The sequence below is a fragment of the Pimephales promelas genome, chromosome 8 (assembly GCF_988280905.1).
Source record: "Pimephales promelas chromosome 8, fPimPro1.hap1.1, whole genome shotgun sequence".
NCBI lineage: Eukaryota > Metazoa > Chordata > Actinopteri > Cypriniformes > Leuciscidae > Pimephales > Pimephales promelas.
In genome coordinates this window covers 2,803,369-2,816,325 of record NC_142776.1, presented here as the reverse complement: position 1 = coordinate 2,816,325, position 12,957 = coordinate 2,803,369, and the positions used below count along the sequence as shown (strand labels likewise).

Here is a 12,957-nt window from a genome sequence, read left to right as displayed (position 1 = left end):
TTACTTGGCTTTCCTGCATAAAAGACATTCATAACTCTGGTGAATCAAAGTCAGAATGCCTCAAACCAAAGCGTGTGCTTTGATTTATGAGAATACACCAGTTAAAAATGCTCTGTTTTGTCCCGGATTCACCAACGAGCGATTCTTTCTTGATGAATATGGATGACAGAGAGCGTCTCTGAATGAGCGGAAAAGGCAAGAAGAACCAATGGAAAAGTTTACAGATAAAAAGCACGGCTAATTTATCAATGGCTGCACCTGCAGTCTCCTTTTTTCACTCTCTGTCAGAGCCGTTAAAGCCTTATCAGCCACCGCAGCACATTATTCTCCACAAAATATGCAAGAGAAAACTCAATAGCTTGATTTATCTCATTTTGGCCTGATTAATAACCCTCCAGAAGAGCCTGAAACGAAACTGAAATAACGCATATAAACTTCACCATCTTCCAAGTTTAGTAAATCAAGGCCTATTTTGTGTTCAGCGTTTGCAAAACGGACTTACATCAGTCTGCTACTGTTAATTAGTCTACTTTACTTTTGAACAGTAGTGTACATGGCAAATCCCCAGAACACACTACACTTTAAAAAATTGCTGGGTTGTTTCAATCCAAATTTGGGTCAAATATGGACTAACCCAAATGTTGGGTTAAAAATGCAATTAAAAATCACAGTTGAAAGTGAAAGTTGAATTTGGGTTAAAATTACATTTTTTAACCCAACATTTGGGTTTGTCCATATTTTACCCAAATTTGGGTTAAAACAAGTGTAGCAACTACATAGGAACAAAAAAAAGTTTGATTTTGTTTGGTGATCCTGGTTGAAGAACATAAGTGACACTCTAAAAATGCTGGGTTGTTTCACCTCAATTTTGGGTCAAATATGGACAAACCGTGCCATTGGGTTACATTTTTTTATTACATTTTTAACCCAACATTTGACCAAAAATTGGACCCAGCATTTAACAGTTATGTCGCACATGTCCTGGGACGATGTAGGGAAAGACGAAAGGTATCAAAGAGTGTGGATCTTGTAACTAATCAAAAGGACCGATTTTACCAGGGCCAACCCGTGTGATGGGTTGAAATCAAACAGAAAGAACAGAATATGAGGAGAGAAGCCTTTTCCACCACTGCAAACAGCACTGGTAACAACCACTCATAAAACATTGCCTCCAGGAAAAAGAGAAATACAGAGAAAGAAGAGATCGGATGGGATATCAGAAAGAGAGTGTACTGTTAGATTGACAGGCTCAACAGACAAGGGAAATGTACTTCCGGCGTTCACCTGTCAATCAAACTGAGCCCAGAGGAGACAGGAATGTGCAGCATTCAACAAGCCAGACGCACACACACAAACACACACACACACACTCAGAGTATGATGTAAGCATGTTTCTACATTTCATGAAGGAAATGTGAGTGAGTTCAGGGTTACGGCTCAAATCTAATATATATATGGCTCCGGTCTCTTCTTTAATGTACTCTATTGTTCAAATGATCACACTGTCCGTCAATAAGATTTTTTGGTAACACATGTCCTTGCTACACATGTAGTTATTGTAGTAATAATTACAAAATTATGCATAATTACATGCAACTAGCCCTAAACCAAACCCTAATCCTAACTCTATAGTAAATACATGTAGTTAATTAGTATTACTCAGTACTTAAATGCACAATTACACTGTAACACAGACACCTTAAGATAATGTGTAACCGATCATATATACTTTTATTTAGTAAGGATGCATTAAATTGATCAAAAGTGACAGTAAAGACGTTTAACCAAACCCTAATCCTAACTCTTTATTACTAATTATTACTCAGTACTTACAGTAAATGCATGATTATACTGTAACACAGACACCTTAAAATAATGGGTTACACTTTATTTTACAGTGTCCTTGTTACAATGTAATTATACATTTAAGTACTGAGTAACTACATGTACTTACTATAGGGTTAGAGTTTGGTTGAGGGTTAGTTGCATAGGACAAGAACAAGGACACTGTAAAACCGATAAAATAAATATATACTTTTATTTAGTAAGGATGCATTAAATTGATCAAAAGTGTCAGTAAAGACATTTATAATGTTACAAAAGATTTCTGTTTTTTATTCATTAAAGAATCCTGAAAAAACGTATCACTGTTTCCACAAAAATATGAACTGTTTTCAACATTGATAATAATCATAAATGTTTCTTGAGCAGCAAATCATCATATTAGAGTGATTTCTGAAGACTAGAGTAATGATGCTGAAAATTCAGCTTTGATCACAACAATAAATTACACTTTACTATATATTCTCATAAAAACTGTTATTCTAAATTGTAATAATTTTTAAAATATTTACTGTATTTTTGATCAAATAAATGCAGCCTTGGTGAGCAGAAGAGACTTATATTAAAAGTCTATATTAAATATTAAAAAAATAAATGCTAACTTTTGAACGATGAGTAATCTTCCCTAAAAAAGGTGTGTTGCTGCGCGGGAGCATCTCAACGAATCCCACAGAAAACTCATCGCTCGCGCACTCGTTCCCCTCATGGGTCTTTTCATCACACAACCAAAACTAAATATCGGTTCTGTCCTGAACTTTCACGCCACTATAGAGACAGAGAGCCCAGCTCTCACGCATTAACACCAGAAGAGTGAGGAACACAAGCATGAACTCCAGCGTAACAGAAGAAAGAGAGGGAATGAATGGCACAGGGAGCCGATCAGTCAGGTGACCCGAAGCAGAGTTAGTGCTGGTGAGTTAGCAGATCTGGATGACCCGTGAGCCGAGCATTACCGTCCTCTCTGGTTCTGACGCGGGTGCTGGCGCTCTCCGGGCCGGGCCCGACATCGGTGTGAGCTCTCACCCACACCACATACTCCGTCCACTTCTCCAGCCCCTCCAGCTCGTAGCTGGACACGTCGGCTGGGATGTCCTGGACCTCGTGACGCTGCTGGTCCTCGCCAGACTCCGCCTGATAGGCCAGAGAGTATCTGACGATGTTGCCGTGACGACTGGCGGCCGGGGGAGCCGCCCAACTCACCTTGATGCTGGTGGAGCTGAGACTGATCAGGCGCACCTCCTGTGGGGGGGCGGACGGGGCTGGAAAGGGGGGCAGGAACACATGAGCTCGGGCTAACTGCATAAACACAGCCGTGTGTCTCAACAACTGGTCTGACCATCTCGCAGTTTACCAATAGTACTTTGGGGATTTAAATATTTAAATTGGACCAAGCTTCTTTGTTTCGTAACTGAATTAAAAAAGTTATAACCGGCCTAAATGAAAAATAAGCAGTTTATGCAACTGGCCACTGGACTGCAAAGAAGATAAATGTCCTTTGCAGAACTTGAGTTTAATCAATTACTCTTCCTAAATAATTTGTAACACAAAACAGGGGTAGAGTATCTATTTAGAAGTCTTAGACCTTTCCAACGATATATAATTTGTCATAATTAGATTAGGATTTAATAGAAATATAGGGAAGTAAAGTTAGGCGGGTTAAGACAGTTAAGAGGTTAAGAACCAAGGGTTCTCCAGCTCGCTAATATAGTCAATATGTATAATATATATATATATATATATATATATATATATATATATATATAAAAAAATAGCCTCTATCATCATTTGATTCAAAGGATACCATAAGCTGTTATAAAACTGTTCAAAAGTTTAGGGTCGTGGATTTTGGTTTCCTGATAAATATATGAAGCAGTAAAACTGTTTTCACTTTTCATAATAATAATAAAATGTTTCTTGAGCTGCAAGTCATCATATTAGAATGATTTCTGACGGATCATGCGACTCTGAAGACTGGGGTAATGATGCTGGAAATTCAGCTTTGATCACAGGAATTAATTACGCTTAACTATATATTTTAAATTGTAATAATATTTCACAATATTACAGTTTTACTGTATTTTTGATCAAATAATAGACTTCTTTCAAAAACTTTTAAAACAATCAACGATCTTACAGACCACAAATGTTTGATTAGTATATATGTCATCATAACATAAACATATCTGTCAGCTGTAACTATCATTAATATTATTAAAGCTATTGATTTAATTAAAGTTGAACATACACAAATCTTTAAGACTTGCACACATTACATACATTTATTCTGATGTAATTCATTAAAAACATGATAGTAATCACAATTCTTCTATATTATTCTGTTCTAAAGTTTTAAAAAGCAATATCTGGAGCTATATCTGAGATTTACTGCTTTACAAATGTCTGAAAAAATGTCTGCACATATTTTAGTCTTAAAAACTGTTTTGGTGGTGAAAGCAGAGATTGATGGTTCACTTCTGTTGTGTGTGTGTGTGTGTTGTGCAAGTATGACAGAGATAACAGATACATTTCGTCTGACACACTGTCTTTGGCTAGACATGTAATTGATGTGATTGATGGCCTGTCAGATTTCTGAGATGCTGTATCGATTTATTTTTAAAATCACTCGAGTTCACAGAAAATCCCTGCCTATCTCGTACCGAGAACATGGCAAACTAAACAATATACAGTGGGATTATTATTACATGGCTCTCTGGAAAACTTGATTCTGATTGAATCAGCAGCACACATAACATATCGGCCTTTCTGAAATGATGCTGTATGCATGTGTCCGGCACTATGAAGATGTGATAACTGTTTCGCTCCTGTGTTTTGTTCAGCAGAGCAGGCGGAAAATGTCTTCTGAGGAAAAAACAAATAAAATAGAGGAAGGTTTGACTCCACAAAGACCAAGAAACAAAGTGTGAATCAAAGAAAATGATCATCACCTGTGGTGAAAGGAAACCAGGAGAGAAAATGAAAAGAGAAAAGACAAAGACTAAGAAAGTGTGGAAAAGGGTATGAGAAATAGGTGAGAAAACAAGATTAAACTGGGAGAGACTGAGAAAAACAACAGAGGCGAGAGGAACTTACTGGACACATCGAAAATTCAAGAGGGAGTTGACGAGAATAAATAGAAAGAATAGTGAGAAAAATCATACATTTTAGGAAATGAGCACATGGTTTAAAAGAAAATGAAGTGTGAGGAAACAGAAAGAGAGAGTTTATTTCTCACCTGCAACAGAAAGTGTGAATGAAATGCAACAGGAAAAGAGAAAAGTGAAGAAACAACAAAAAGACAGCAGGGAGACAGTGAAAAAACAGGACAGCAAAAGGCAAGAAAAGGCTGAAGTGAGAGGAAAGGTACAGTATATTATGAGATGTCAAAGGTTGAAATGTTTTCATTTTTGGAGAATTTTTGTATATGCGGTTTAACAATAAAAAGCTAAATAAAAGATGCAACAAAAATGAGAAATTTTAAAGTCATCATAAAATGACAATTCTTATTTTTTATGGAATATCGCAGTGTTTATTATTAATGATATATATGTGTACGTCATTTATGAATAAAATAAATAATAACTTAACTTTGAGAAGCCATTTTACATCGATGCAAGGCTGAGCACAACATTTTTTGATTTTGCAATGATACTATCAGATGAGAATAAAATTTAAACTGAATTGAGCTGGAAAATTACACCATAATCAACATTTAACTGACTTGAGCTCATCAAAGGCAATATTTTCTTCTGTAGAGCAGAATTTCATTCATAATTAATCATTTACAACATTAACACTGTTATTTTCCTGCTTATTAATGTGAATTGACGTGAAACAATCTGTGCTTTTGTAAATAAAGTAGGGCTGTCAAACGATTAATCACGATTAATTGCATCCAAAATAAAAGTTTGTGTTTATGTGTGTGCACTGTGTATAATTACTGTATATATATATAAATACACACACATGCTTGTATATATTTAAGAAATATTTTCATGTATATACTGTATATAGATTTATATATGATTTAAATTATATATAAATATAAATATTTTATATATAAATAAAAAAAATCTTAAATATACATGCATGTGTGTGTTTTTATATATACTGTATGTATATATATATACAAAATAAATATACACAGTGTCCACACATATATTATGTAAACACAAACTTTTATTTTGGATGCGATTAATTGCGATTAATTGTTTGACAGCCCTAAAATAAATGTGAAAATTCTTCAAAATGTTTCCTTTTGTGCTCCATAGAAGCCTATGTAAAGTGTTTTAAAAGACTCACTCCCATTCAAGTTGAGTCAGCATGCTTCCTTATAGGAGCCGTTCACATATATACTGTTTTTCTATTCCACAGCGCTTACTTTTCCATTGTTTTTCTATGTAAATATGCGCAAGAGGGTTGTGTTTGGCCATTGCACTCACATCTTGTGTCTTTTGCAGCATCTCACGCATGATACGGTGTTTTTAAAAACACATCTCTCAAGTTCTCTACCCTGTTTTGCTTTTCCCCTTTTACTGACCCGCGTTCTTTGTGAACCAGCCCTACAGTATGTAGGTAGCTCACCAGATCTGGCATAGAATTAGAGAGAGAGAAATGGAGTGAGAGACAGAGGGTTTTGGTGTCTTTGAGGACAGTGACTCAGAGACACTAGGACACCTGGGAGACAGAAAGAAAAAGCAAGTGTTTCTATGGGAACCGAGAGCAAACCTTTCAGAACTGACACGTCTAACAAATAGCTCTGAATACCAGGAGATCTCTGTGAGGAACTGTCATAAATATCTCAGCTTTAGTCCATATCTCTGGTGGACGAAGGAAGATGAGGACAGAGATTAAGCTGTAGCGCCTGCGTCATTCTGACGTCACAGAGAAACACATACAATCAGTGCGTGTCAGACCCTGAACCTGAAACCAGAAACTTTTGAGCTTTCAACACTCAAAAAACTGGTCTGATGCAGTTCACATGTGTATGAAACGGACGCCAGCGCTGCTCTGGAAAACACAGGGTCTTCTATATGGCAAGAGCGCGAGATAAATTACATTATTTTGACAAGTAACATGTTAAAGGTGACATAGTGGAATCTATGCTTTTGTAATATTACATTTTTCCCTCCCTGAAACCACTTATAATGTTACACTCTTAGAAGAAATGGTTCTATTTAGAACCAGAAATGGTTCCATCCCCCGCTTCATATATGGAACTCCAAAATGGTTCTATATAGAACCTTTTTTTTTTGGTAAAAGGTTCTATTGGCCAAGTATGGAACCCCAGGATTCTATATAGAACCCAGAGGAACCTTTTTTTCTAAAGTGTATAGAACCTTTTAGGGGTTCCAATACATAGCGCTGATAGAACCTTTTAAGGTTCTATATAGAACCTTTTCATCTAAGATTGTAGGCAAGGTGTCTTGAACCATTGTTTAAAATATTTCACCAATACTTTTTGTGCTTTTGATGGTCAAACCTTTGCATTTTGTTTGTAAATGTTTTAATGTAATAATGTTTCCTAAAAGCAAATGACAAGGTGCTGGTTAACGAAGCAAACATGAAAACATATTTGGGGTGGTTAAAAAACTAGACTGGCATTGAGCTGCTCAGAAATGGTCGAACTTTGAGATGGTAATGGTGTGAGTTGGACACTTACTGGACTGGGCCGTGCGAGCTTCTGCAGGCTGTGTGTAAACCCCGAGACCCATCTCAGAGCGCGCCGCCAGAGAGAACATGTAGAGTGTGTCTGGCTTCAGGCCTTCAACAGCATACGAGCCAGCCGGGTCAAAGCTGATGTGGTGCTGCCATGGATTAAAGATAAAGAGAGAGTGAGAACAGCCCGGTCTCATCCCAACATGGCACCCTTTAGCGTCAATATGAGATGCAGATATATATGGACCAGAAGGCGCCTCCTAGTGGTCTAACCCTAACCCTACCCCAGACCTAAACCTACCCATAACCGAAGCGTGTTATATTGACGCTAAAGGGTGCCATGTGCTTTGAATTTAGACGCAATGTCAAAAGCTTCACCGATATGACGCCCTAGGATGACAATGAGTTGGTGAGAACACACATAGGCTATATGTTCAAATATCTGTTGATTATGTTGATTTCAAACATCAACAGGGTTCACCAGAAATCGCTTACTGCACCTTTAAGCAATTAACTCTGTGTTAATCCATTAAAAGAAAAAAAGAAGATGTAATCAATCTAAAAAACAAACAAACATAACTGATATCCAATTTATGTGTTCAAAATGATCGCATTTTATTATAGGACACAGCCGACCACACAGTGTGCTCATATTGGATACTTTAAATTGTATAGCGTTAGTCATCCAGAAAATTGGCATTCTGTGTACATACTGCAAACTACAAAGATGTTATTTTCAGGATGCCATTCTGAACCCACTGTAGACAAACACACACACAGATTCAGTGATTTTAGCTCGTACCTTGTTGTCAGAATCGGCCTCCCAGTATGTGAGCTCATATTTGGTGATCTGATCCTGGACGGGCCACAGCCATGACAGCATGATTCGGGTGTCGAGCTCTGCCTCCGCTTCAAAACCAGTGGGCTGGGCCGGGACTGTGGTCAGAGATGTAGTTTGTCTTACAACACACTTAAATCACACAAAACATTACACAGCTCTGTGATTGGTGAATCCCAGCATTCAAAGGTCAGATATTCCCCAATATTGACAATTATCAATAGCAACGCTCCATGTCTCTCGTATCACACCGCTCTCTCTCGTTTGGTGCAATCTTGACTTTGAGGTCATCTGTAAAAGGACTCCAGTATTATCAGTAGGCCTATACTGTTGAAGTGTTCGTCTGGTTGCTAGAATGATTGTTTTGTACACTGTACTGAATTATAAGATTATAAATAGGTACGATTTTAAAACGGCTTCTGGTCAAATCAATATATCATCTCCCCGTCATTATATGTAAGTATTAACTTATAAGTTTGTACATTATTCTTTAAATTTCCATTTGATTGGACTTGTTCATTCGTCTAGGCACTGGTGTCTTCAAAAGATCTTGATTTGGAGTCTTTTCTCAGCACATACTGATATCAATTCGATGATAAAAAAAAAAAAAAAAGATTTGTATTATATAAGCGCATATCTCACCTCCTTGCTGTGTTTTCACCTGCAGGATGTCAGAAGGCGGGCCGTCTCCCACAGAGGTGAACGCCAGCACGCGGAGCCCGTACGTGATGTCAGGCACCAGGCCGGAGATCGTGGTCAGGCTGCTGTCCTCGGTGTTGTGTTTCTGCCACGTGCTGATGGGGAAGTGCAGGTCAGACGTGTAGCACACTCGATATCCTCGTATCTGTCCGTTGGGCTCTTCGGGAGGTTCCCACTGCACCAGCATGGTCGTGGCGCTCAGCATCCGGGCCTGAACGCGCAGCGGAGGAGACGAGGGAGCCTGTTCGCTGGTGCGTGTCTCTACCGTCCCGCTGGGCGGTCCGCGCCCGATGTTATTGACCGCCATTACACGGAATTCGTACTCGGAGTAGGGACTCAACCCACCGATGCTGTAGCGTGTGGAAGCAACTCCGTCCACTTCCTGGAAACCGTTGTCCGAGACTTTGGCCCGGTACTGGATCACATAGTACGACACGGGTTCGGGGTTGCCGGAATCCCATGTTAGCGTTACACTGGTGGCGGTGGTTTCAGTGACGATCAGAGAGGTCGGGGGGCGAGGCAGAGCTGAGAACGATGAATAAACATATTTAGTAGGGATGCACGATATATCGGCCAGCATATCGGTATCGGCCGATATATGTTAATTTTTAATGTTATCGTTATCGGCCTGGTTAGAAAATTTGGCCGATATATTAAAGCCGATAAATAATGTATTATTCCCTTCAGCTGAGACACTTGTTGAGCACTGTTTATGCTTTTGAATTTCTTGAAATATATTGAAATCTCTTCAAAAAATGAAAATACGGTTCGGAACAACATGTGAAACGCATATCGGCTATACAACACTATAATTAGAACATCATTATAATTGTGCGCTTGGGACGTGGAATTAATTGTGAGACTTTTATTTTTGTAATCAGGCTCTCAAAATTAGATGAAAATTTGGATTTAAGTTTATCGGCCGATATATCGGTTATCGGCTTTCAAATATAAAGAATTATCGGTTATCGTATCGGCCAAAATTTTCATATTTTTCGGTGGATCCCTAATATTTAGTTCAGAGACAATTTTGATTGTAAAAAAGCCTAATATTGAAAAACTTCTAGAGTAGGTCTGCACACCTTTACTTAAAATTTACACTGCTCCAACACACATACCTGTATTTTTTTTTTCGATAAGCCTGAAGGACTTAATTAGCAGGATCAGGTGTGTTTAATTAAGGTTAAAGCCAAACTCTGCAGGGCTCTCCTGAGCAGTGTGATGAGTTTCTTTAATTAATTAAGGTGAATTCAGCCCTAATACATGCCCAATATTTTAACAGCAAATTAGACCTTTAAACCTTTTATATCTCAAACACAACAGACACACATACTTTTGTTTAATTAAGTCGCAAGTTTTGCCCCCAAAATAGATTTTTAATGTCAAATGCTTTGAATTAATGTAAGGAATATTTTAATATTTTTCTCAATCTGAACAATTATAGTTGATACCTAAAATCCAATCATCATCACAGTACTGTAAATAATGAACAATAATGCAAGATAATAACACAATAAAGAATGCACTTTAAATAATTAGTCCATCACTATATTATATAGTACTTCATAGTTAGTTCATATATAGTACTTTTGCATAATGATATTGTTTAAATCAGTGTTGTTATTGTTAACTATGTAAAACTATTAAAAATAACTGAAATAAAGCTGAACAAATATATAAATATTAGATAAATAACCTTAAACTTTAAAAAGTGCCTGGGTTATAAAGTACTAATATTACTAAAACTTAAATACTCTAAGTATGAAGTAGTAAAACATTAAAAATCAAAGACTAATTAAAATGACAAATGCACAAAACAAAATTACTAAAAGTATACAAATAAAAGCTAATTAATAACATAAATGAAAAACATTGGTTCAAATAAACTGGTATCATATGCAGGCATTTTTAGTCCTTGTATTTTAAAGATCATCTTCTCAGTGTTTCTACTAAACCACATGTTCTGACATCCTAACATATCCCAAATGAATGCAAATGTAGGCCTATCTGTGACATTTCTCAGGGTATATATGTGCTAATGACCTGGCACTTGAGATGAAAGTAGAAAAAAGTGCTGTGTTAAACACTGTTATTGTGATTATTCTGTGTCTGTGTCGTAGACGAGATCGGTCAGCTCATCCTATTTCCACAGGCGAGTTGAAAAATGCATGCATTGTCATAAAATAGCTTCTGAAATTGACTCTAAACAAGTTTTGCGCAATATGCAATTGGACAGCTGTCAGAATCCAAACAGATCACGTTGAATAAGCAGCAGCGGTGTGGAAAAGGACAGAAAAACACACCAAAACCTTTTTAGGAGGCTTAAAGCACCACAGCTGCTACAGGCCAAGAAATCCCCAAACACATGATATTAACCTCAGCAAACTTGATAATAATGCATGACGGCAGAGCAGTGAGAAATAATGCCAGATAAACTCAAAACACCGTGGAAATGATTTACTGTGCTTTAATAAATGCTAATGTTATAACTTGTCTCCATTTTCCTAAATCCAGATCAAATTCTGCTCCTCTAAATCCTTTATTTTCAACACCTCCCCAGATACAGCGACTAATGGAGAGCTGAGACGAATCAGTACAGTAACACAGTACAGTTTTTTAGAGAGTTTTTTGGTGTTTGGAGTGATTTACAGTAGTTTGTGATGTTATACACTCTTCATTGGGGTTCTATATATGAAGCATAGGGTTCATTACTCAACTCCAAAGAACCTTTTATGCTAAAAAAAAGGTTCTATAATGACAAGAAAGAACAATTTAGGCTATTATGCATTCATATTACGTTATTCTGCAACATTTTGTAGTTGTAATTAAATTGTTGTTTATTAAACACATTTTAATCATGCTGATTTTTGGAGGAGAAAAACTGAAATGGCATTTTTTGTGTGATATTGATTAACTACATAAAATGATATAAATATATACATTTTCTAACCCCCTTGAATTTTGTGATCATTCACATGCATTCATAAATACATTTTAGGGTCTTGATGTTTGTTAATCCGGAAAGGACAACACAAATGATAATGAATGAACCCAAAAGGTTCCATATAGAACCTTTTCCTGGAACCCTTATTGAACCCTTAAAAAGTGTTCTGTATAGAACCTTTTAGGGGTTCCAAATACGTAGCACTGATAGAACCTTTTAAGTTCTATATAGAACCTTTGCTTCTAAGAGTGCAGCTATAGGGTGTTGCGATGGTGTGGTTTGGCACAGTAGTAATGAGTGTGTGCTTTTTCACACAAGTGTTTAACATGATCAAATTCGGGTCGATGAAACGATTCAAATACTGTAGATTCATTCATTATCACACAACAGCCCTAAAATAATCCTTAATGATCATTGGGAGCGCCGAGATTTTGTTCACTCTGTCAAGGCGGAAAAAAGGAGGAGAGCGATCTCCTCATCACATTTCAGTTCTGATGAAACATTGATGAGGTGATTGCATGCGCTTTCTGTCTGGGTCGGTGGGAATCCCCATGAGTGTGTTATTGATGAGATTTCACTCTCAGCATTTCAGGGCCCAGCCTCCAATCGGATTAGAGCAGCTTTGTTTATTACCGACTAGATAATCACAAACTTTAAGTACACAACTGATATCGATGCCAGCTGTATGGATCACTCGGGGACAAAGATTAAAAAAAGGCAATTTATTTCTTTAAATTACATACTTCATTACTGCATTTGAGTAGAATTGTTAGCAATATTACTAAAAATGATTGTTTTTGAAAAGCAAATGAAAATGTTTACTCCAATACAATTCTCCTTTGTGTGGGTGCAAATGTGTTATGTATAATTGATTCGCAATTCAGCAAGGATGGATTAAATTGATTCAAAAGAGAGAGTAACAACATTTATAATATTAGAAAAGATTTCTATGTCAATAAATACTTTTTTGTTATTTTGA

General features: G+C 37.0%; 1 protein-coding gene across 11 annotated transcripts in view; it reads right to left on the bottom strand.

Annotated features, from left to right (window-relative positions):
• ptprfa (protein tyrosine phosphatase receptor type Fa) overlaps positions 1 to 12,957 on the bottom strand; it is a 255,269-nt gene that overhangs the window by 69,540 nt on the left and 172,772 nt on the right. For 8 of the 11 annotated variants that reach the window (XM_089133721.1, XM_089133725.1, XM_089133722.1 and 5 more), the window contains 4 exons: positions 8,978 to 9,559; positions 8,300 to 8,433; positions 7,502 to 7,646; positions 2,796 to 3,101 (listed from right to left, as the gene is read on the bottom strand). In XM_089133721.1, coding sequence (XP_088989847.1) covers positions 2,796 to 3,101; positions 7,502 to 7,646; positions 8,300 to 8,433; positions 8,978 to 9,559 — 1,167 coding nt within the window. The remainder of the gene's footprint in view (positions 1 to 2,795; positions 3,102 to 7,501; positions 7,647 to 8,299; positions 8,434 to 8,977; positions 9,560 to 12,957) is intronic. The other 3 variants (XM_089133729.1, XM_089133730.1, XM_089133731.1) reach the window with 1 other exon arrangement.